The sequence below is a fragment of the Melanerpes formicivorus genome, unplaced genomic scaffold (assembly GCF_026170545.1).
Source record: "Melanerpes formicivorus ecotype bairdi unplaced genomic scaffold, bMelFor1.0.p_v2 SCAF_58, whole genome shotgun sequence".
NCBI lineage: Eukaryota > Metazoa > Chordata > Aves > Piciformes > Picidae > Melanerpes > Melanerpes formicivorus.
In genome coordinates, this window is record NW_027142410.1 from 61,015 (window position 1) to 81,054 (window position 20,040).

A 20,040-nucleotide genomic window follows, 5' to 3' on the forward strand; every position below is an offset into this window, starting at 1 on the left:
CACTTTTAAAGATAGTGTGGTCCCCTCGGAGAATTTTCAGCACTTTAGGGGGGTGCCCCCAGCCCTCGCTCACCTGCTCCTCTGCTGCAGCAGCCCCCTGCCCCACGTGGCAGAACCAGCCCACCCACAATCCCCCCACTCCCTTTGATTCACCCCCAAAAATGTCAGAAAATAAAGCAAACTGCCCAGCCAGCACCTTGGTGAGGTCAGAACCGCCTTGGTACCCCCAGTCCCGTTCACATGTCCCCAGACCCCTTTTGTCACAATCTGAAGCCCTGGAGGTGCACCTAGCTTACCTTTAGATGCAGGGGGAGCCGAAGCTGGGGCCTCCCAGGGCTGCAGGTACACTAAAACCCAGAGTGAGACCTCCCCAGCTCCTGCAAGACCCCAAAACCTGGAACCCCACAGAGATGCCTGACCCTAAACCCCACCACCTCCCCCCAGTCTCCATCAGGACCCTGCAGAGGCCCTCAGAACCATTCAGATACCCCCAAATTCCCTTTTCATACCCCCCAAGGCCCACTTTAGATAACAGCAGACCCCTGTAACAGACTCCCAACACAGCAGGTCTGGGGCAGGTCCTCCACCTCTGCCTGGGGAGCAGCTTTGCTGAGCTCCCTTCCAGGCTTTTTCCATTCCAAGAAAAAACAACACACCACAAGCACACACAAAGTTTTAATTGAGAGAGACACAGTTGATATTTCTATTTCCAGTTCAAACCCTCTGTGGCCTGCTCAGGCTGTGCTTTTCTATTCTGGAAGCATTTCAAGATAACAGAGAACCAGGGGGAGTCAGGTCAAAGCCTTGCTGCATACAAATCACTGTCCTGCAATCTCCTGCTAAACAGCACCGCTTTTCCTCTGCTGGAACATCTCACACTCACACTTTCCCAGGGCTTTCCCTCCCCTCCAAGAACGTTCTGGCATTTCAAACATTCAGGTCTGCAAGCAGCCTTTGTGGGAGACTGCCCCCACTCCTCCCTCACTGCTCCTCTGCTGCACCCTTACCACCCCCACGTGGCATCACAGAAGGAAAGACAGCTGAGCAGCTACGCTCCTGTTCTTTTTATCACCCCGAGCTGGGGACAGCCTTCTGGGTAAGGTTTCCACCTTCAGCAACTGGCTGAGCTTTGCTCTCATCCACTAAACCCTTCGGTGGTTTCAGCTTTCTGAGCCTGTGTTGGCACAAGTCCTCATCAGGGCACTGCAAACAGAGAGAGACAAACCTTTCTCCTGTCCAAGAGATCCAGGAAGAGGATGGCTGAGCAGACACTTCTAAAGAAAGTAACTCACCTAAATCTCACATTTGTCCCAAGTTTGCAACAACAAAACACTCTGTGAACAACAGAGCGGTGCTCCCACGGTGGTCACCAGCTTGCAAGCTACAGCAGAAATAAAAACCTTTTTATTACAGAAGCACTGGCAAAATTTTACAGACAAATAAGTGCTGTGATTGAGCTAAACTGTTCCCTGAAGAATCCCCCCGGTGTTTAGGAGGGTTAAAAAGTGCAAAGAACGTCCACAACAGATGCTTAAGCCTAGAAACAAGCCAGGATGCCTGCAAGGGAAGGAGCAGTTGCTCCATGTGAAGACATGATGAGAAGCTTTGGAGAGTTTGATTTGAGTCTACCCTCTCACCTGATTGCCTGGCACGTGGACTAACTGAAAACTGGTCCTTAGTGTCCCTGCTGAATACTGCTTCCATACCACTTAAAATTTCCTTCCAACTCATTAAAAGCACGGAGGCATCACATAAGAGCAACAGAACAAAAATTATTCTCTCCCAAAGAAGAGGATCACTGGGAACACAAATTCACCCTTACACCTGTGGCATGTTCACCCTGAGCACAGAAAAGCTGTCCAGAATCGAAGCAAAATGGACTTCAAACGGACACAGTAAGAGCTGCGTGGTACCTCAACCATTTTGCACTAGTGCAAGTGACAATCCACATGGAAGAAGGATGGGATTCTTGCACAACAGGACTGCAGCTCATTATGCCAGGAGACATAAACAGGCAAAAAATCAGCTGAGGCAGGCCTTTGATACAGCTTGTGGCAGCTGAAGGCTAGTCTGAGTGTGCTTTCCACATGAAGAATATCTGAAGGAGCAGGACAAGAAGTGATGATACACAGCAGTGCTACGTTCTGTCTGCCTTGACAAAGATTGCCAAAAGGACAAAAGAAGGCCTCGGTAGTGCCAATTCCTCCCTGCCCGAGGGAAAGAGGGATGCCCCCAGCCGGCCCTCCTGGCTGCAGCACAACACCACCTCTTCAGAAGCCCGGGGACTGACCTCAACCCTCTAAGGGTTTGTTCCTGTTAGCTGCCAAAAGCAGCCTCCCCAGCCCTGCTTACAGGGACCTGGGGCTGCTGCTGGGGACAGAAGGGGACAGAACGGCACAGAAGGCTCCATAACTCGTCACACAGGCCCCGAGTGCGGGGCTGTTAAGCTGACAGGGTGCCAAGGGAACAGGCTGCCATGAAGGCAGAGACCCAGGCCCTGAACTACAGGGGGGTCACCTTGCCGCAAGACGACTTAAGCGGCTTTGCTGCGTCCATCCAATCAAAGGAGGGGCAAGCCGAGCTCCCACCCCACTCGAGGCCTCCAAGGAGACTGCCGTGGAACCGCCCAGAGCCCCTCTTTCCCTCCTGGGAAGCCTAAGCTAAGCTACAGCCTTTTCTAAGGGACCTAAAGGACAAGCAGACTCAGGCACACAGAGGCAAGAGGGGCCACACACACAGCCCTTCCCAAGAGAGGGAGCAAGCTCTGGGCAGCCACTGGTGGGGCAGGCATCCTTAACCCCGAGCAGGAGAGCAGAGGGTCAGACCTGGCCCCCCCGGGGATGCATGCAGGTAGAGGGGCCTCAGGATGCCAATCCTTGTGACATGCCCCAAGTACAGGGCGTCACGCTGGCCAGGCCGCCAGCAGCCGAGAAACTGTTTAAAGGGCCCTCCCCTGCTTACAGGGGGGGCTGGGGTCCAGGCAGCTACACTTCCCCCCATACGGGCCGAGACGCCGGCTCGGACCCTCCTTACAGGGTTGCCAGTCTCCGTGCAGCCAAGGAGCTAGGTGGCAAAACGCCTACAACAGCAAAAGCAAAGACCGAGCCCTGCTTACAGGGAGGTCGCCCAGCACAAAGCCAACCAGGGCACCCTAACGGTGCTGGCAAAGATCTTGTGTTACCACAGCCAAATTGAGAGGGAGGTCTCATTGCCCAGGGCGCCTTTCTCCTGTCCCGCTCTTCAGCCGGACGCCGCTCCTCTTGCCTCGCCGCCTCTTGCCTCCGCCGTATTTTGCCTCGCCGCCTCTTGCCTCCGCCGTATGTTGCCTCGCCGCCTCTTGCCTCCGCCGTATGTTGCCTCGCCGCTCCGCAGCGGGCCTCTTCTTCCTTCTGTGCCAGCCACTGCCAAGGAAGGAGGACAGAGTTAGGCCTCAGTAGTGCCAGTTGCTCCCCGCCCAAGGGAAAGAGGGAAGCCTCCAGCCCCGCAGGCAGCTCCCCATGGGCACCCCCCGGCCAGCTACCCGCCCGCAGACACCCCCAGCTCTGCAAAGTCTTCCCGCTTTCGCTCGACTCACCCAAGCGGCGCACGGCACACTTCCGGTCGGGACCGCAGACGGGCGCCGCAGCAGACGCCCTGGGCAATGGAGCTGGGCATGCAACGCAGCGGCCAGAGCGGCTGCACGACCCTGCTTACAGGGGGCTGGAGCCGCCGCTGGCATTTCAAAGCGCCCGGGATGCCAGGGCACTGACCGGGCCCTGACTTACAGGGCGGCCCTGGTCCCAAAAGGCCCACGGAGGCTCCTTCTCTCCGCTTCAGGGGCATCTTGACCCACACCCCGCTAGCCGGGGGGGGTGCCCCACACAGGCTGCCAGCTGAGCGCAAAGGCACTCGGACCCCGACCCCTCTTACGGGCGGGTCGAAACCCAGGGAGCTGAGAGCTTGGCCTGGCCCCGCAGCTACAGGAAGACAGCAGCCAGGCAGTGGGGCATCACGGCCAAAGGCCGGGGGGCTGTGGCCCCAGCCCCGAAGACGGGGTGGGGCGGGGGGGAACAACACGCTAAGATAAGCCCCACACACTCCCTGGCCCCATGCCTCTGAAAAGCCGGGACCAGATCTACCCGCCCTGATTACAGGGGGGGTCCCTCCTTGAACCTCCCGCCGGACACCGGCAACACACTTCCCTGCCTACAGGGCGGTCGCTCTCGGCCCGGCACTCCCAAAAAGCCCCACGGAGAGCCACGGGCTCTGGCCTGCGCCCACTTACGGGCCGGCCCTCCTGGCTGCAGCACAACACCACCTCTTCAGGAGCCCAGGGACTGACCTCAACCCTCTAAGGGTTTGTTCCTGTTAGCTGCCAAAAGCAGCCTCCCCAGCCCTGCTTACAGGGACCTGGGGCTGCTGCTGGGGACAGAAGGGGACAGAACGGCACAGAAGGCTCCATAACTCGTCACACAGGCCCCGAGTGCGGGGCTGTTAAGCTGACAGGGTGCCAAGGGAACAGGCTGCCATGAAGGCAGAGACCCAGGCCCTGAACTACAGGGGGGTCACCTTGCCGCAAGACGACTTAAGCGGCTTCGCTGCGTCCATCCAATCAAAGGAGGGGCAAGCCGAGCTCCCACCCCACTCGAGGCCTCCAAGGAGACTGCCGTGGAACCGCCCAGAGCCCCTCTTTCCCTCCTGGGAAGCCTAAGCTAAGCTACAGCCTTTTCTAAGGGACCTAAAGGACAAGCAGACTCAGGCACACAGAGGCAAGAGGGGCCACACACACAGCCCTTCCCAAGAGAGGGAGCAAGCTCTGGGCAGCCACTGGTGGGGCAGGCATCCTTAACCCCGAGCAGGAGAGCAGAGGGTCAGACCTGGCCCCCCCGGGGATGCATGCAGGTAGAGGGGCCTCAGGATGCCAATCCTTGTGACATGCCCCAAGTACAGGGCGTCACGCTGGCCAGGCTGCCAGCAGCCGAGAAACTGTTTAAAGGGCCCTCCCCTGCTTACAGGGGGGGCTGGGGTCCAGGCAGCTACACTTCCCCCCATACGGGCCGAGACGCCGGCTCGGACCCTCCTTACAGGGTTGCCAGTCTCCGTGCAGCCAAGGAGCTAGGTGGCAAAACGCCTACAACAGCAAAAGCAAAGACCGAGCCCTGCTTACAGGGAGGTCGCCCAGCACAAAGCCAACCAGGGCACCCTAACGGTGCTGGCAAAGATCTTGTGTTACCACAGCCAAATTGAGAGGGAGGTCTCATTGCCCAGGGCGCCTTTCTCCTGTCCCGCTCTTCAGCCGGACGCCGCTCCTCTTGCCTCGCCGCCTCTTGCCTCCGCCGTATGTTGCCTCGCCGCCTCTTGCCTCCGCCGTATGTTGCCTCGCCGCCTCTTGCCTCCGCCGTATGTTGCCTCGCCGCTCCGCAGCGGGCCTCTTCTTCCTTCTGTGCCAGCCACTGCCAAGGAAGGAGGACAGAGTTAGGCCTCAGTAGTGCCAGTTGCTCCCCGCCCAAGGGAAAGAGGGAAGCCTCCAGCCCCGCAGGCAGCTCCCCATGGGCACCCCCCGGCCAGCTACCCGCCCGCAGACACCCCCAGCTCTGCAAAGTCTTCCCGCTTTCGCTCGACTCACCCAAGCGGCGCACGGCACACTTCCGGTCGGGACCGCAGACGGGCGCCGCAGCAGACGCCCTGGGCAATGGAGCTGGGCATGCAACGCAGCGGCCAGAGCGGCTGCACGACCCTGCTTACAGGGGGCTGGAGCCGCCGCTGGCATTTCAAAGCGCCCGGGATGCCAGGGCACTGACCGGGCCCTGACTTACAGGGCGGCCCTGGTCCCAAAAGGCCCACGGAGGCTCCTTCTCTCCGCTTCAGGGGCATCTTGACCCACACCCCGCTAGCCGGGGGGGGTGCCCCACACAGGCTGCCAGCTGAGCGCAAAGGCACTCGGACCCCGACCCCTCTTACGGGCGGGTCGAAACCCAGGGAGCTGAGAGCTTGGCCTGGCCCCGCAGCTACAGGAAGACAGCAGCCAGGCAGTGGGGCATCACGGCCAAAGGCCGGGGGGCTGTGGCCCCAGCCCCGAAGACGGGGTGGGGTGGGGGGGAACAACACGCTAAGATAAGCCCCACACACTCCCTGGCCCCATGCCTCTGAAAGGCCGGGACCAGATCTACCCCCCCTGATTACAGGGGGGGTCCCTCCTTGAACCTCCCGCCGGACACCGGCAACGCACTTCCCTGCCTACAGGGCGGTCGCTCTCGGCCCGGCACTCCCAAAAAGCCCCACGGAGAGCCACGGGCTCTGGCCTGCGCCCACTTACGGGCCGGCCCTCCTGGCTGCAGCACAACACCACCTCTTCAGGAGCCCAGGGACTGACCTCAACCCTCTAAGGGTTTGTTCCTGTTAGCTGCCAAAAGCAGCCTCCCCAGCCCTGCTTACAGGGACCTGGGGCTGCTGCTGGGGACAGAAGGGGACAGAACGGCACAGAAGGCTCCATAACTCGTCACACAGGCCCCGAGTGCGGGGCTGTTAAGCTGACAGGGTGCCAAGGGAACAGGCTGCCATGAAGGCAGAGACCCAGGCCCTGAACTACAGGGGGGTCACCTTGCCGCAAGACGACTTAAGCGGCTTCGCTGCGTCCATCCAATCAAAGGAGGGGCAAGCCGAGCTCCCACCCCACTCGAGGCCTCCAAGGAGACTGCCGTGGAACCGCCCAGAGCCCCTCTTTCCCTCCTGGGAAGCCTAAGCTAAGCTACAGCCTTTTCTAAGGGACCTAAAGGACAAGCAGACTCAGGCACACAGAGGCAAGAGGGGCCACACACACAGCCCTTCCCAAGAGAGGGAGCAAGCTCTGGGCAGCCACTGGTGGGGCAGGCATCCTTAACCCCGAGCAGGAGAGCAGAGGGTCAGACCTGGCCCCCCCGGGGATGCATGCAGGTAGAGGGGCCTCAGGATGCCAATCGTTGTGACATGCCCCAAGTACAGGGCGTCACGCTGGCCAGGCCGCCAGCAGCCGAGAAACTGTTTAAAGGGCCCTCCCCTGCTTACAGGGGGGGCTGGGGTCCAGGCAGCTACACTTCCCCCCATACGGGCCGAGACGCCGGCTCGGACCCTCCTTACAGGGTTGCCAGTCTCCGTGCAGCCAAGGAGCTAGGTGGCAAAACGCCTACAACAGCAAAAGCAAAGACCGAGCCCTGCTTACAGGGAGGTCGCCCAGCACAAAGCCAACCAGGGCACCCTAACGGTGCTGGCAAAGATCTTGTGTTACCACAGCCAAATTGAGAGGGAGGTCTCATTGCCCAGGGCGCCTTTCTCCTGTCCCGCTCTTCAGCCGGACGCCGCTCCTCTTGCCTCGCCGCCTCTTGCCTCCGCCGTATGTTGCCTCGCCGCCTCTTGCCTCCGCCGTATGTTGCCTCGCCGCCTCTTGCCTCCGCCGTATGTTGCCTCGCCGCCTCTTGCCTCCGCCGTATGTTGCCTCGCCGCCTCTTGCCTCCGCCGTATGTTGCCTCGCCGCTCCGCAGCGGGCCTCTTCTTCCTTCTGTGCCAGCCACTGCCAAGGAAGGAGGACAGAGTTAGGCCTCAGTAGTGCCAGTTGCTCCCCGCCCAAGGGAAAGAGGGAAGCCTCCAGCCCCGCAGGCAGCTCCCCATGGGCACCCCCCGGCCAGCTACCCGCCCGCAGACACCCCCAGCTCTGCAAAGTCTTCCCGCTTTCGCTCGACTCACCCAAGCGGCGCACGGCACACTTCCGGTCGGGACCGCAGACGGGCGCCGCAGCAGACGCCCTGGGCAATGGAGCTGGGCATGCAACGCAGCGGCCAGAGCGGCTGCACGACCCTGCTTACAGGGGGCTGGAGCCGCCGCTGGCATTTCAAAGCGCCCGGGATGCCAGGGCACTGACCGGGCCCTGACTTACAGGGCGGCCCTGGTCCCAAAAGGCCCACGGAGGCTCCTTCTCTCCGCTTCAGGGGCATCTTGACCCACACCCCGCTAGCCGGGGGGGGTGCCCCACACAGGCTGCCAGCTGAGCGCAAAGGCACTCGGACCCCGACCCCTCTTACGGGCGGGTCGAAACCCAGGGAGCTGAGAGCTTGGCCTGGCCCCGCAGCTACAGGAAGACAGCAGCCAGGCAGTGGGGCATCACGGCCAAAGGCCGGGGGGCTGTGGCCCCAGCCCCGAAGACGGGGTGGGGCGGGGGGGAACAACACGCTAAGATAAGCCCCACACACTCCCTGGCCCCATGCCTCTGAAAAGCCGGGACCAGATCTACCCGCCCTGATTACAGGGGGGGTCCCTCCTTGAACCTCCCGCCGGACACCGGCAACACACTTCCCTGCCTACAGGGCGGTCGCTCTCGGCCCGGCACTCCCAAAAAGCCCCACGGAGAGCCACGGGCTCTGGCCTGCGCCCACTTACGGGCCGGCCCTCCTGGCTGCAGCACAACACCACCTCTTCAGGAGCCCAGGGACTGACCTCAACCCTCTAAGGGTTTGTTCCTGTTAGCTGCCAAAAGCAGCCTCCCCAGCCCTGCTTACAGGGACCTGGGGCTGCTGCTGGGGACAGAAGGGGACAGAACGGCACAGAAGGCTCCATAACTCGTCACACAGGCCCCGAGTGCGGGGCTGTTAAGCTGACAGGGTGCCAAGGGAACAGGCTGCCATGAAGGCAGAGACCCAGGCCCTGAACTACAGGGGGGTCACCTTGCCGCAAGACGACTTAAGCGGCTTCGCTGCGTCCATCCAATCAAAGGAGGGGCAAGCCGAGCTCCCACCCCACTCGAGGCCTCCAAGGAGACTGCCGTGGAACCGCCCAGAGCCCCTCTTTCCCTCCTGGGAAGCCTAAGCTAAGCTACAGCCTTTTCTAAGGGACCTAAAGGACAAGCAGACTCAGGCACACAGAGGCAAGAGGGGCCACACACACAGCCCTTCCCAAGAGAGGGAGCAAGCTCTGGGCAGCCACTGGTGGGGCAGGCATCCTTAACCCCGAGCAGGAGAGCAGAGGGTCAGACCTGGCCCCCCCGGGGATGCATGCAGGTAGAGGGGCCTCAGGATGCCAATCCTTGTGACATGCCCCAAGTACAGGGCGTCACGCTGGCCAGGCTGCCAGCAGCCGAGAAACTGTTTAAAGGGCCCTCCCCTGCTTACAGGGGGGGCTGGGGTCCAGGCAGCTACACTTCCCCCCATACGGGCCGAGACGCCGGCTCGGACCCTCCTTACAGGGTTGCCAGTCTCCGTGCAGCCAAGGAGCTAGGTGGCAAAACGCCTACAACAGCAAAAGCAAAGACCGAGCCCTGCTTACAGGGAGGTCGCCCAGCACAAAGCCAACCAGGGCACCCTAACGGTGCTGGCAAAGATCTTGTGTTACCACAGCCAAATTGAGAGGGAGGTCTCATTGCCCAGGGCGCCTTTCTCCTGTCCCGCTCTTCAGCCGGACGCCGCTCCTCTTGCCTCGCCGCCTCTTGCCTCCGCCGTATGTTGCCTCGCCGCCTCTTGCCTCCGCCGTATGTTGCCTCGCCGCCTCTTGCCTCCGCCGTATGTTGCCTCGCCGCTCCGCAGCGGGCCTCTTCTTCCTTCTGTGCCAGCCACTGCCAAGGAAGGAGGACAGAGTTAGGCCTCAGTAGTGCCAGTTGCTCCCCGCCCAAGGGAAAGAGGGAAGCCTCCAGCCCCGCAGGCAGCTCCCCATGGGCACCCCCCGGCCAGCTACCCGCCCGCAGACACCCCCAGCTCTGCAAAGTCTTCCCGCTTTCGCTCGACTCACCCAAGCGGCGCACGGCACACTTCCGGTCGGGACCGCAGACGGGCGCCGCAGCAGACGCCCTGGGCAATGGAGCTGGGCATGCAACGCAGCGGCCAGAGCGGCTGCACGACCCTGCTTACAGGGGGCTGGAGCCGCCGCTGGCATTTCAAAGCGCCCGGGATGCCAGGGCACTGACCGGGCCCTGACTTACAGGGCGGCCCTGGTCCCAAAAGGCCCACGGAGGCTCCTTCTCTCCGCTTCAGGGGCATCTTGACCCACACCCCGCTAGCCGGGGGGGGTGCCCCACACAGGCTGCCAGCTGAGCGCAAAGGCACTCGGACCCCGACCCCTCTTACGGGCGGGTCGAAACCCAGGGAGCTGAGAGCTTGGCCTGGCCCCGCAGCTACAGGAAGACAGCAGCCAGGCAGTGGGGCATCACGGCCAAAGGCCGGGGGGCTGTGGCCCCAGCCCCGAAGACGGGGTGGGGTGGGGGGGAACAACACGCTAAGATAAGCCCCACACACTCCCTGGCCCCATGCCTCTGAAAGGCCGGGACCAGATCTACCCCCCCTGATTACAGGGGGGGTCCCTCCTTGAACCTCCCGCCGGACACCGGCAACACACTTCCCTGCCTACAGGGCGGTCGCTCTCGGCCCGGCACTCCCAAAAAGCCCCACGGAGAGCCACGGGCTCTGGCCTGCGCCCACTTACGGGCCGGCCCTCCTGGCTGCAGCACAACACCACCTCTTCAGGAGCCCAGGGACTGACCTCAACCCTCTAAGGGTTTGTTCCTGTTAGCTGCCAAAAGCAGCCTCCCCAGCCCTGCTTACAGGGACCTGGGGCTGCTGCTGGGGACAGAAGGGGACAGAACGGCACAGAAGGCTCCATAACTCGTCACACAGGCCCCGAGTGCGGGGCTGTTAAGCTGACAGGGTGCCAAGGGAACAGGCTGCCATGAAGGCAGAGACCCAGGCCCTGAACTACAGGGGGGTCACCTTGCCGCAAGACGACTTAAGCGGCTTCGCTGCGTCCATCCAATCAAAGGAGGGGCAAGCCGAGCTCCCACCCCACTCGAGGCCTCCAAGGAGACTGCCGTGGAACCGCCCAGAGCCCCTCTTTCCCTCCTGGGAAGCCTAAGCTAAGCTACAGCCTTTTCTAAGGGACCTAAAGGACAAGCAGACTCAGGCACACAGAGGCAAGAGGGGCCACACACACAGCCCTTCCCAAGAGAGGGAGCAAGCTCTGGGCAGCCACTGGTGGGGCAGGCATCCTTAACCCCGAGCAGGAGAGCAGAGGGTCAGACCTGGCCCCCCCGGGGATGCATGCAGGTAGAGGGGCCTCAGGATGCCAATCCTTGTGACATGCCCCAAGTACAGGGCGTCACGCTGGCCAGGCCGCCAGCAGCCGAGAAACTGTTTAAAGGGCCCTCCCCTGCTTACAGGGGGGGCTGGGGTCCAGGCAGCTACACTTCCCCCCATACGGGCCGAGACGCCGGCTCGGACCCTCCTTACAGGGTTGCCAGTCTCCGTGCAGCCAAGGAGCTAGGTGGCAAAACGCCTACAACAGCAAAAGCAAAGACCGAGCCCTGCTTACAGGGAGGTCGCCCAGCACAAAGCCAACCAGGGCACCCTAACGGTGCTGGCAAAGATCTTGTGTTACCACAGCCAAATTGAGAGGGAGGTCTCATTGCCCAGGGCGCCTTTCTCCTGTCCCGCTCTTCAGCCGGACGCCGCTCCTCTTGCCTCGCCGCCTCTTGCCTCCGCCGTATGTTGCCTCGCCGCCTCTTGCCTCCGCCGTATGTTGCCTCGCCGCCTCTTGCCTCCGCCGTATGTTGCCTCGCCGCTCCGCAGCGGGCCTCTTCTTCCTTCTGTGCCAGCCACTGCCAAGGAAGGAGGACAGAGTTAGGCCTCAGTAGTGCCAGTTGCTCCCCGCCCAAGGGAAAGAGGGAAGCCTCCAGCCCCGCAGGCAGCTCCCCCATGGGCACCCCCCGGCCAGCTACCCGCCCGCAGACACCCCCAGCTCTGCAAAGTCTTCCCGCTTTCGCTCGACTCACCCAAGCGGCGCACGGCACACTTCCGGTCGGGACCGCAGACGGGCGCCGCAGCAGACGCCCTGGGCAATGGAGCTGGGCATGCAACGCAGCGGCCAGAGCGGCTGCACGACCCTGCTTACAGGGGGCTGGAGCCGCCGCTGGCATTTCAAAGCGCCCGGGATGCCAGGGCACTGACCGGGCCCTGACTTACAGGGCGGCCCTGGTCCCAAAAGGCCCACGGAGGCTCCTTCTCTCCGCTTCAGGGGCATCTTGACCCACACCCCGCTAGCCGGGGGGGGTGCCCCACACAGGCTGCCAGCTGAGCGCAAAGGCACTCGGACCCCGACCCCTCTTACGGGCGGGTCGAAACCCAGGGAGCTGAGAGCTTGGCCTGGCCCCGCAGCTACAGGAAGACAGCAGCCAGGCAGTGGGGCATCACGGCCAAAGGCCGGGGGGCTGTGGCCCCAGCCCCGAAGACGGGGTGGGGCGGGGGGGAACAACACGCTAAGATAAGCCCCACACACTCCCTGGCCCCATGCCTCTGAAAAGCCGGGACCAGATCTACCCGCCCTGATTACAGGGGGGGTCCCTCCTTGAACCTCCCGCCGGACACCGGCAACACACTTCCCTGCCTACAGGGCGGTCGCTCTCGGCCCGGCACTCCCAAAAAGCCCCACGGAGAGCCACGGGCTCTGGCCTGCGCCCACTTACGGGCCGGCCCTCCTGGCTGCAGCACAACACCACCTCTTCAGGAGCCCAGGGACTGACCTCAACCCTCTAAGGGTTTGTTCCTGTTAGCTGCCAAAAGCAGCCTCCCCAGCCCTGCTTACAGGGACCTGGGGCTGCTGCTGGGGACAGAAGGGGACAGAACGGCACAGAAGGCTCCATAACTCGTCACACAGGCCCCGAGTGCGGGGCTGTTAAGCTGACAGGGTGCCAAGGGAACAGGCTGCCATGAAGGCAGAGACCCAGGCCCTGAACTACAGGGGGGTCACCTTGCCGCAAGACGACTTAAGCGGCTTCGCTGCGTCCATCCAATCAAAGGAGGGGCAAGCCGAGCTCCCACCCCACTCGAGGCCTCCAAGGAGACTGCCGTGGAACCGCCCAGAGCCCCTCTTTCCCTCCTGGGAAGCCTAAGCTAAGCTACAGCCTTTTCTAAGGGACCTAAAGGACAAGCAGACTCAGGCACACAGAGGCAAGAGGGGCCACACACACAGCCCTTCCCAAGAGAGGGAGCAAGCTCTGGGCAGCCACTGGTGGGGCAGGCATCCTTAACCCCGAGCAGGAGAGCAGAGGGTCAGACCTGGCCCCCCCGGGGATGCATGCAGGTAGAGGGGCCTCAGGATGCCAATCCTTGTGACATGCCCCAAGTACAGGGCGTCACGCTGGCCAGGCCGCCAGCAGCCGAGAAACTGTTTAAAGGGCCCTCCCCTGCTTACAGGGGGGGCTGGGGTCCAGGCAGCTACACTTCCCCCCATACGGGCCGAGACGCTGGCTCGGACCCTCCTTACAGGGTTGCCAGTCTCCGTGCAGCCAAGGAGCTAGGTGGCAAAACGCCTACAACAGCAAAAGCAAAGACCGAGCCCTGCTTACAGGGAGGTCGCCCAGCACAAAGCCAACCAGGGCACCCTAACGGTGCTGGCAAAGATCTTGTGTTACCACAGCCAAATTGAGAGGGAGGTCTCATTGCCCAGGGCGCCTTTCTCCTGTCCCGCTCTTCAGCCGGACGCCGCTCCTCTTGCCTCGCCGCCTCTTGCCTCCGCCGTATGTTGCCTCGCCGCCTCTTGCCTCCGCCGTATGTTGCCTCGCCGCTCCGCAGCGGGCCTCTTCTTCCTTCTGTGCCAGCCACTGCCAAGGAAGGAGGACAGAGTTAGGCCTCAGTAGTGCCAGTTGCTCCCCGCCCAAGGGAAAGAGGGAAGCCTCCAGCCCCGCAGGCAGCTCCCCATGGGCACCCCCCGGCCAGCTACCCGCCCGCAGACACCCCCAGCTCTGCAAAGTCTTCCCGCTTTCGCTCGACTCACCCAAGCGGCGCACGGCACACTTCCGGTCGGGACCGCAGACGGGCGCCGCAGCAGACGCCCTGGGCAATGGAGCTGGGCATGCAACGCAGCGGCCAGAGCGGCTGCACGACCCTGCTTACAGGGGGCTGGAGCCGCCGCTGGCATTTCAAAGCGCCCGGGATGCCAGGGCACTGACCGGGCCCTGACTTACAGGGCGGCCCTGGTCCCAAAAGGCCCACGGAGGCTCCTTCTCTCCGCTTCAGGGGCATCTTGACCCACACCCCGCTAGCCGGGGGGGGTGCCCCACACAGGCTGCCAGCTGAGCGCAAAGGCACTCGGACCCCGACCCCTCTTACGGGCGGGTCGAAACCCAGGGAGCTGAGAGCTTGGCCTGGCCCCGCAGCTACAGGAAGACAGCAGCCAGGCAGTGGGGCATCACGGCCAAAGGCCGGGGGGCTGTGGCCCCAGCCCCGAAGACGGGGTGGGGCGGGGGGGAACAACACGCTAAGATAAGCCCCACACACTCCCTGGCCCCATGCCTCTGAAAAGCCGGGACCAGATCTACCCGCCCTGATTACAGGGGGGGTCCCTCCTTGAACCTCCCGCCGGACACCGGCAACACACTTCCCTGCCTACAGGGCGGTCGCTCTCGGCCCGGCACTCCCAAAAAGCCCCACGGAGAGCCACGGGCTCTGGCCTGCGCCCACTTACGGGCCGGCCCTCCTGGCTGCAGCACAACACCACCTCTTCAGGAGCCCAGGGACTGACCTCAACCCTCTAAGGGTTTGTTCCTGTTAGCTGCCAAAAGCAGCCTCCCCAGCCCTGCTTACAGGGACCTGGGGCTGCTGCTGGGGACAGAAGGGGACAGAACGGCACAGAAGGCTCCATAACTCGTCACACAGGCCCCGAGTGCGGGGCTGTTAAGCTGACAGGGTGCCAAGGGAACAGGCTGCCATGAAGGCAGAGACCCAGGCCCTGAACTACAGGGGGGTCACCTTGCCGCAAGACGACTTAAGCGGCTTCGCTGCGTCCATCCAATCAAAGGAGGGGCAAGCCGAGCTCCCACCCCACTCGAGGCCTCCAAGGAGACTGCCGTGGAACCGCCCAGAGCCCCTCTTTCCCTCCTGGGAAGCCTAAGCTAAGCTACAGCCTTTTCTAAGGGACCTAAAGGACAAGCAGACTCAGGCACACAGAGGCAAGAGGGGCCACACACACAGCCCTTCCCAAGAGAGGGAGCAAGCTCTGGGCAGCCACTGGTGGGGCAGGCATCCTTAACCCCGAGCAGGAGAGCAGAGGGTCAGACCTGGCCCCCCCGGGGATGCATGCAGGTAGAGGGGCCTCAGGATGCCAATCCTTGTGACATGCCCCAAGTACAGGGCGTCACGCTGGCCAGGCCGCCAGCAGCCGAGAAACTGTTTAAAGGGCCCTCCCCTGCTTACAGGGGGGGCTGGGGTCCAGGCAGCTACACTTCCCCCCATACGGGCCGAGACGCCGGCTCGGACCCTCCTTACAGGGTTGCCAGTCTCCGTGCAGCCAAGGAGCTAGGTGGCAAAACGCCTACAACAGCAAAAGCAAAGACCGAGCCCTGCTTACAGGGAGGTCGCCCAGCACAAAGCCAACCAGGGCACCCTAACGGTGCTGGCAAAGATCTTGTGTTACCACAGCCAAATTGAGAGGGAGGTCTCATTGCCCAGGGCGCCTTGCCCATGTCCAGCTGTTCAGCCCGGTGCTCCTCCTCTTCTCAGCTCCTTTCGCCCCCCCGCACCTTGCCTCGCCGCTCCATAGTGGGGCTCTGTGCCAGCTGCCTCTGAGGAAGGAGAACAGAGTTAGGCCTCAGCAGTGCCAATTCCTCCCCGCCCAAGGGGAAAAGGTATCACTGCTCCTCAATCACTACAGGCTTTTTCTGTTCAAAATGTCCTTTCTCTCCTTGCATTATCTTAGCTTCTATTTTCAACATTTTCATCCTCTGCCCTACAGATTTCCTTCTCAATTCCAGGCATAATTTCTCTTCCTCCTGTCCAAAATGGCCTCTGTTTCCCTCCCAAACATCCCCTTTCCTCCCTCCACCTTTCCTCAGCTCTTCCCTCCCATGCCTTTCCTCCCCCTCACTCTCCCTCCTAAATAAGCTGTGATTTTCCCTCTCAAATCCTCATTCTTGTCTCCCATAGGTTAACTTTCCTGTTCATTTCTGTATCTTGTCTCACAGATATTTGCCTTAAGTCTTCCCTCCAAGCTGCTTCCTGTGTCCCCTCTTCTTTGCTCAGGTTTTCTCAGGACAATTTTCACCTTCTCCCTGTGGGTTGCCTCAGGTTCCCTCCATGCCCGCTCTGCCCCCAGCACATTGCCTCAGCTTTTCCCTCCGAAAGCTTTGGCTTTTATCCTGTATAAACTGCCTCCATGTTTTCCCTCCAGGATGTCACCTCTGCTCTTGCTTACCTCAGGGCTTTCTCTGTTTGCATTTTCTGCCCCACAGATCCTCTCAGTCTCTGTGCCCAAATGTCACTGCTCTGTCCCTGAGTCTGCTCCCTGCAGAGCCTCGTTCTGCCTGAAGGAGCAAACAGCAGAGGCACACTCAGGAGGTGCTGAGCTACAGAGGGAAGTGCCTCAGGTTTTAACGAAACAGAAATTGTCCCCGAGCTGATTCCCCTGCCCCCGGCCGGTCTCACCCTGCGCCCTCACGAACCTGCCCAAGCCCCTGCGCTGCCTGCCCTGCCCTCCGGCATCCGCAGCGCTGCCCCAGGAGCGGATCCTCCCAGACCCCAAGCCCAGCGCAGCTGCAGGCTGCGGCCCGGCCCGGCCCTGCCCCGGGCCGCTTCCCGTTCCCGCCCCGGCAGCTCCTGAGGCGCGCGGCGCGCGCCGGCCCCTCTGGCGGGAAGGGCGCACAGGTGAGGCCGGGACCCTCCGGGCGCTCACAGTCCCCACAGCCAGGCGCCTCCCCTTGCCTCAGGCGGCGGCCGCGCGGGAACAGCGCGCGCTGGTGCCTGTGGCGCGGGCAGGGCGGGAAAGCCGCCGCGCGGGAACCCTCAGGGCGCTCACAGCCCCCAACACCCCACAGCCCCCCCCCGCCGCGGCGCCTTCTGTGGCGCTCACAGACACAGCCCCCCCCCAGCCCGGCCACCCTTAATGTCCTTTTATTAAAACCAATACAAACACGTGTATGTTCCGGGCTGGAGATGACAGCACCTCAGACACTGCCTACACAAACTCCTCCCTTCAGCTGCTGCAGCTCTGCCCCAGCCCAGCCCCGTTCCCTCTCACGCACCTCAGCGCTGCCTTCAGCGCTCCGCCACCCCCCGCGCTGCCCCAGCGCTGCCCCTGCGCTTCGGGAGCCGTCCTCGCACCCAGCCCGTCTACCGGCGCCTCGGCGCAGCCTTCCCCGCAGAGCCGGAACGCCCCCAGCCGCTGGAATGCCCTCCGGGCCGCCCTGGCAGCCCCCCCTCGTGTTCATTGCACTGAGGACATCTGCACCGACGGGCGGTTGAAGCTGCACGGCGAGCGCCTCAGGCTCTAAGCTCCCGCAGGTCTCCCCGGGCCAGCCCTCCCTGTCCCCGCTCGCACCTGGGCTCCTGTCCCTCGCGGATCCGCCAGAGTCCCCCTGAGGCGCCTGCCAGGTCTCCATCCGCCGGAGCGCTGCCACAGCTGCCCTCCGAGCGCAACTCCCAAGTCCAGCGGCGCCTCTGGCCGGGGCCGGTCCAGGTCCCGCCCGGGCCGGGCGCCTCTGGCCGCTCGAATTCTCGCGCTGAAGCCCTGGGAGGAGCCCAGGCCCCGCCCCCGGCCCCGCCCCGCGCCCCAGGGCGCTCAGTCTCCTCCGCCGGCGCTGGCGCGCACCCCAGAGAGCCTTCGGGCACCCCTGCTGCTCCCTCTATGAACTGTATCTCCATCTGTAGTGTTCTGAGCGGCCCAGGAGAGACCTCACAGTTACAGAAGGGAATTTAAAACGTCCCTCTCGGCCGCCCCAGGCCCCCCCTGCTCGAGCCCCCCCCGCTCCCTCTCCCGCACCTGCCCGGGCCCTGCCTCAGGGCGCTCCGCGGTGCTTGCCAGAGCTCAGCGCCGGAGCTCTGCCCCAGCGCCGCCTCCGCACTCCGCGGCCGCAGGCTGGGGTTGAGCTCTGGCGGCAGAGCCGAGCGCCTCTGCCCCTTGCAGGTCTCGCACCGAGCCCGGGCCGGAGGGGCAGCGGCCGGCGCCGAGCGCTGCGGTGCGGCAGAGCGCTGGGGCGGGGAGCCCCGGGGCGCACAGACCCCGGCCCCGGCCCCGGCCCCGCCGCGGTGCTCACAGCGGCCCCGGCTCCGAGCCGCCCCCCCAGCGCTCTTCCCCGTCCCTCAGAGCTCTCGCAGCCGCTCGGCACACCGCAGGGCCGCCCCTGCCTCCCCCGCCCGGCTGTGCCCCCGGCCCCCTGCCGCGCCTGGGGCTGTCCTGCCTTGGAGCTGTCCTGTCCCAGCAGCACCCTGGCCCCCTGCGGCCAAAGGCGGAGGCGGGGAGGCAATAACAATATTAATGATGTATTGATCCAAACGCCGCCGCGCAGGAGACACAGAGCTCTGCCTCTCCGAGCAGGGCTCCCAGGGCTGACAGCCCCGACATCACTTTGCAGTCAGCGCATTTAGCACTGGCAATCACCCATCTCTTCTGTCTATTGCTCTCCTCACTTAAACCCTTTGATGGTCCCCCCTTCATCTGGTGTCTTCAGTGGAATTGCAGGATCTTAGATTTTGGGGTCTCCCAGCATCGGGGGGGCTCACTCTGGTGTTCATTGTCCCCCCCCCCCCCATGTGAGGAAATGGCCTCAAGTTGTATCAGAGGATGTTTAGGTTGCCTGTTAAAGAAGCTTCTTCACTGAAAGCTTCTCAAAAGACTGGAATAGTTTCCCCAGGGAAGTGTTTGAATCCCCATCCCTGCAGATGCTTAAGAGACAAAGAGATTGGGATGAGACTTGGCAGTTTGTGAGCTGTTGGGACTGCGGAATCTGAAAGGCCTTTTCCAACCCAAACGATTCTATTATTCTATAAAACACTCACCTGCAGACAAGCTGATGAGCAACTTCCCTCTGATGAAAAGCTTCTGGAGACTGTGAGAAACGAACTCACTGCTGAAAACTTATAACCAGTTTATTATAAAATAAAGGCAACACAGCACTGGGCGCAGAGCGAGCTTGCTAGAGCCACACCCCCACAACACGAGGTGAGCTGAGAGAGACGGCAAACAGACATATTCATATATTAAAGCGTACATATTCATATATTCCCCAGCACGCTCCCACCCCTCTCCATCAGGACAGACCAAACCTGCACTTTTGACCTGGCCAGTCTTTAGACCTGTTGGCACCTCCCCTTTCCCTCCCAATACCCCACACAATACAGACCATCAGCCCAACGATCCAGCCCCACGCTCCCCAGTAATCCCCCTTGCGAAAGCCAAATATTATAACCAGTTTCTCACAATCCCTCCCCTTCTTTCTACTACATTTGGCTTGAGCCATAATAACCTAACTTGGCAACAATTCTACAACAAGCAAAAGGATTCCCAATTTCAACTTCCTGGTAAAGGGAATGGGATAACAACTGATGTTCCTTGCCTGAAAGTATTTCCTCTTTTACTTTAATAGGTGCCATACACAGTGAGTGGCTATGCTATATATACCAATACCTGGGTGACACCTTTCTCCCTCCGAGTGGTTAATCCTGGGAATTAGGAGTCCGGTTTGACTTGCAACTCCACTCACGTGGCCTATGGGGTTGCTGCCCACAGCCATGGTTCTAGATCTTCTTTGTGGCAATTACAGAGGTCTACCCGGCCTTGCCTCCTTCAATCCCACCAATGCTCTGCTCGGACCGTGTCTCCTTCCCTTGTCCAGGGAGGTTGTACCAATTTCGAACCCCGACCTGTTTCTAGTTTGTGATATTTTCAGGCAAGGACCATTACCACTCCTATTCTGATACTGGAACTCATCTTTATGTCCTCCATTTGGGGTACCTCAGTCCATTCAGTGGATGGATCCAGCAGTCCTTTCTGTATTGCAGTCCCTGTGGTCCCACTAGCTGAACAGAGTTTTTGGTACTTTAACACAAAGAACACAGATGAATCCTCTGTCCTAATCACTTCAAATTAGAACTACAACAGCATACATTTATAACCACACACACTCTCAGCACATCATTGTAGTGCAGCAGAAAAATTTACCATCACTTTTCTAAATAGCCAGTTTACCATTACACTTTACCCATCCCCAATGACATCAAGTCCCAGGATCTTTTATACACCGAATGAAATCCTTGGTATTTTCTTGCAATGCAGATTCGATGT

At 61.8% G+C, this 20,040-nt stretch overlaps 1 protein-coding gene and 2 long non-coding RNA genes across 3 annotated transcripts; all 3 read right to left on the minus strand.

Moving 5' to 3' along the window:
• Positions 1–660: 660 nt before the first annotated feature.
• LOC137452729 (uncharacterized) lies at positions 661–2,480 on the minus strand. The gene is made up of 2 exons (XR_010990161.1): positions 1,293–2,480; positions 661–1,203 (listed from the first exon to the last, which is right to left on the minus strand). It is a non-coding gene; the product is annotated as an uncharacterized lncRNA (long non-coding RNA).
• Positions 2,481–4,946: 2,466 nt separating this feature from the next.
• On the minus strand, positions 4,947–10,686 carry LOC137452730 (eukaryotic translation initiation factor 3 subunit A-like). Its single transcript, XM_068161378.1, has 4 exons — positions 9,730–10,686; positions 9,337–9,556; positions 7,244–7,525; positions 4,947–5,432 (listed from the first exon to the last, which is right to left on the minus strand). Exons 1-4 carry the CDS (start codon positions 9,871–9,873, stop codon positions 5,272–5,274), a joined length of 807 nt encoding a protein of 268 aa, XP_068017479.1. The 5' UTR covers positions 9,874–10,686; the 3' UTR covers positions 4,947–5,271.
• A 4,735-nt stretch (positions 10,687–15,421) lies between these two features.
• On the minus strand, positions 15,422–17,351 carry LOC137452731 (uncharacterized). Its single transcript, XR_010990162.1, has 3 exons — positions 17,299–17,351; positions 16,177–16,285; positions 15,422–15,547 (listed from the first exon to the last, which is right to left on the minus strand). It is a non-coding gene; the product is annotated as an uncharacterized lncRNA (long non-coding RNA).
• Between the last annotated feature and the right edge of the window lie 2,689 nt (positions 17,352–20,040).

What these genes read in the sequence shown, in the direction of transcription:
- LOC137452730 (XM_068161378.1), bottom strand. Translation starts at nt 9,873, where the DNA reads ATGCCAGCGGCGGCTCCAGCCCCCTGTAAGCAGGGTCGTGCAGCCGCT. An exon ending in GTGTGCCGTGCGCCGCTTGG is followed by an intron (nt 9,557 to 9,729) that starts GTGAGTCGAGCG and finishes CTTCCTTGGCAG; the next exon opens with TGGCTGGCACAGAAGGAAGA. An exon ending in TCCCTCTCAATTTGGCTGTG is followed by an intron (nt 7,526 to 9,336) that starts GTAACACAAGAT and finishes CTTCCTTGGCAG; the next exon opens with TGGCTGGCACAGAAGGAAGA.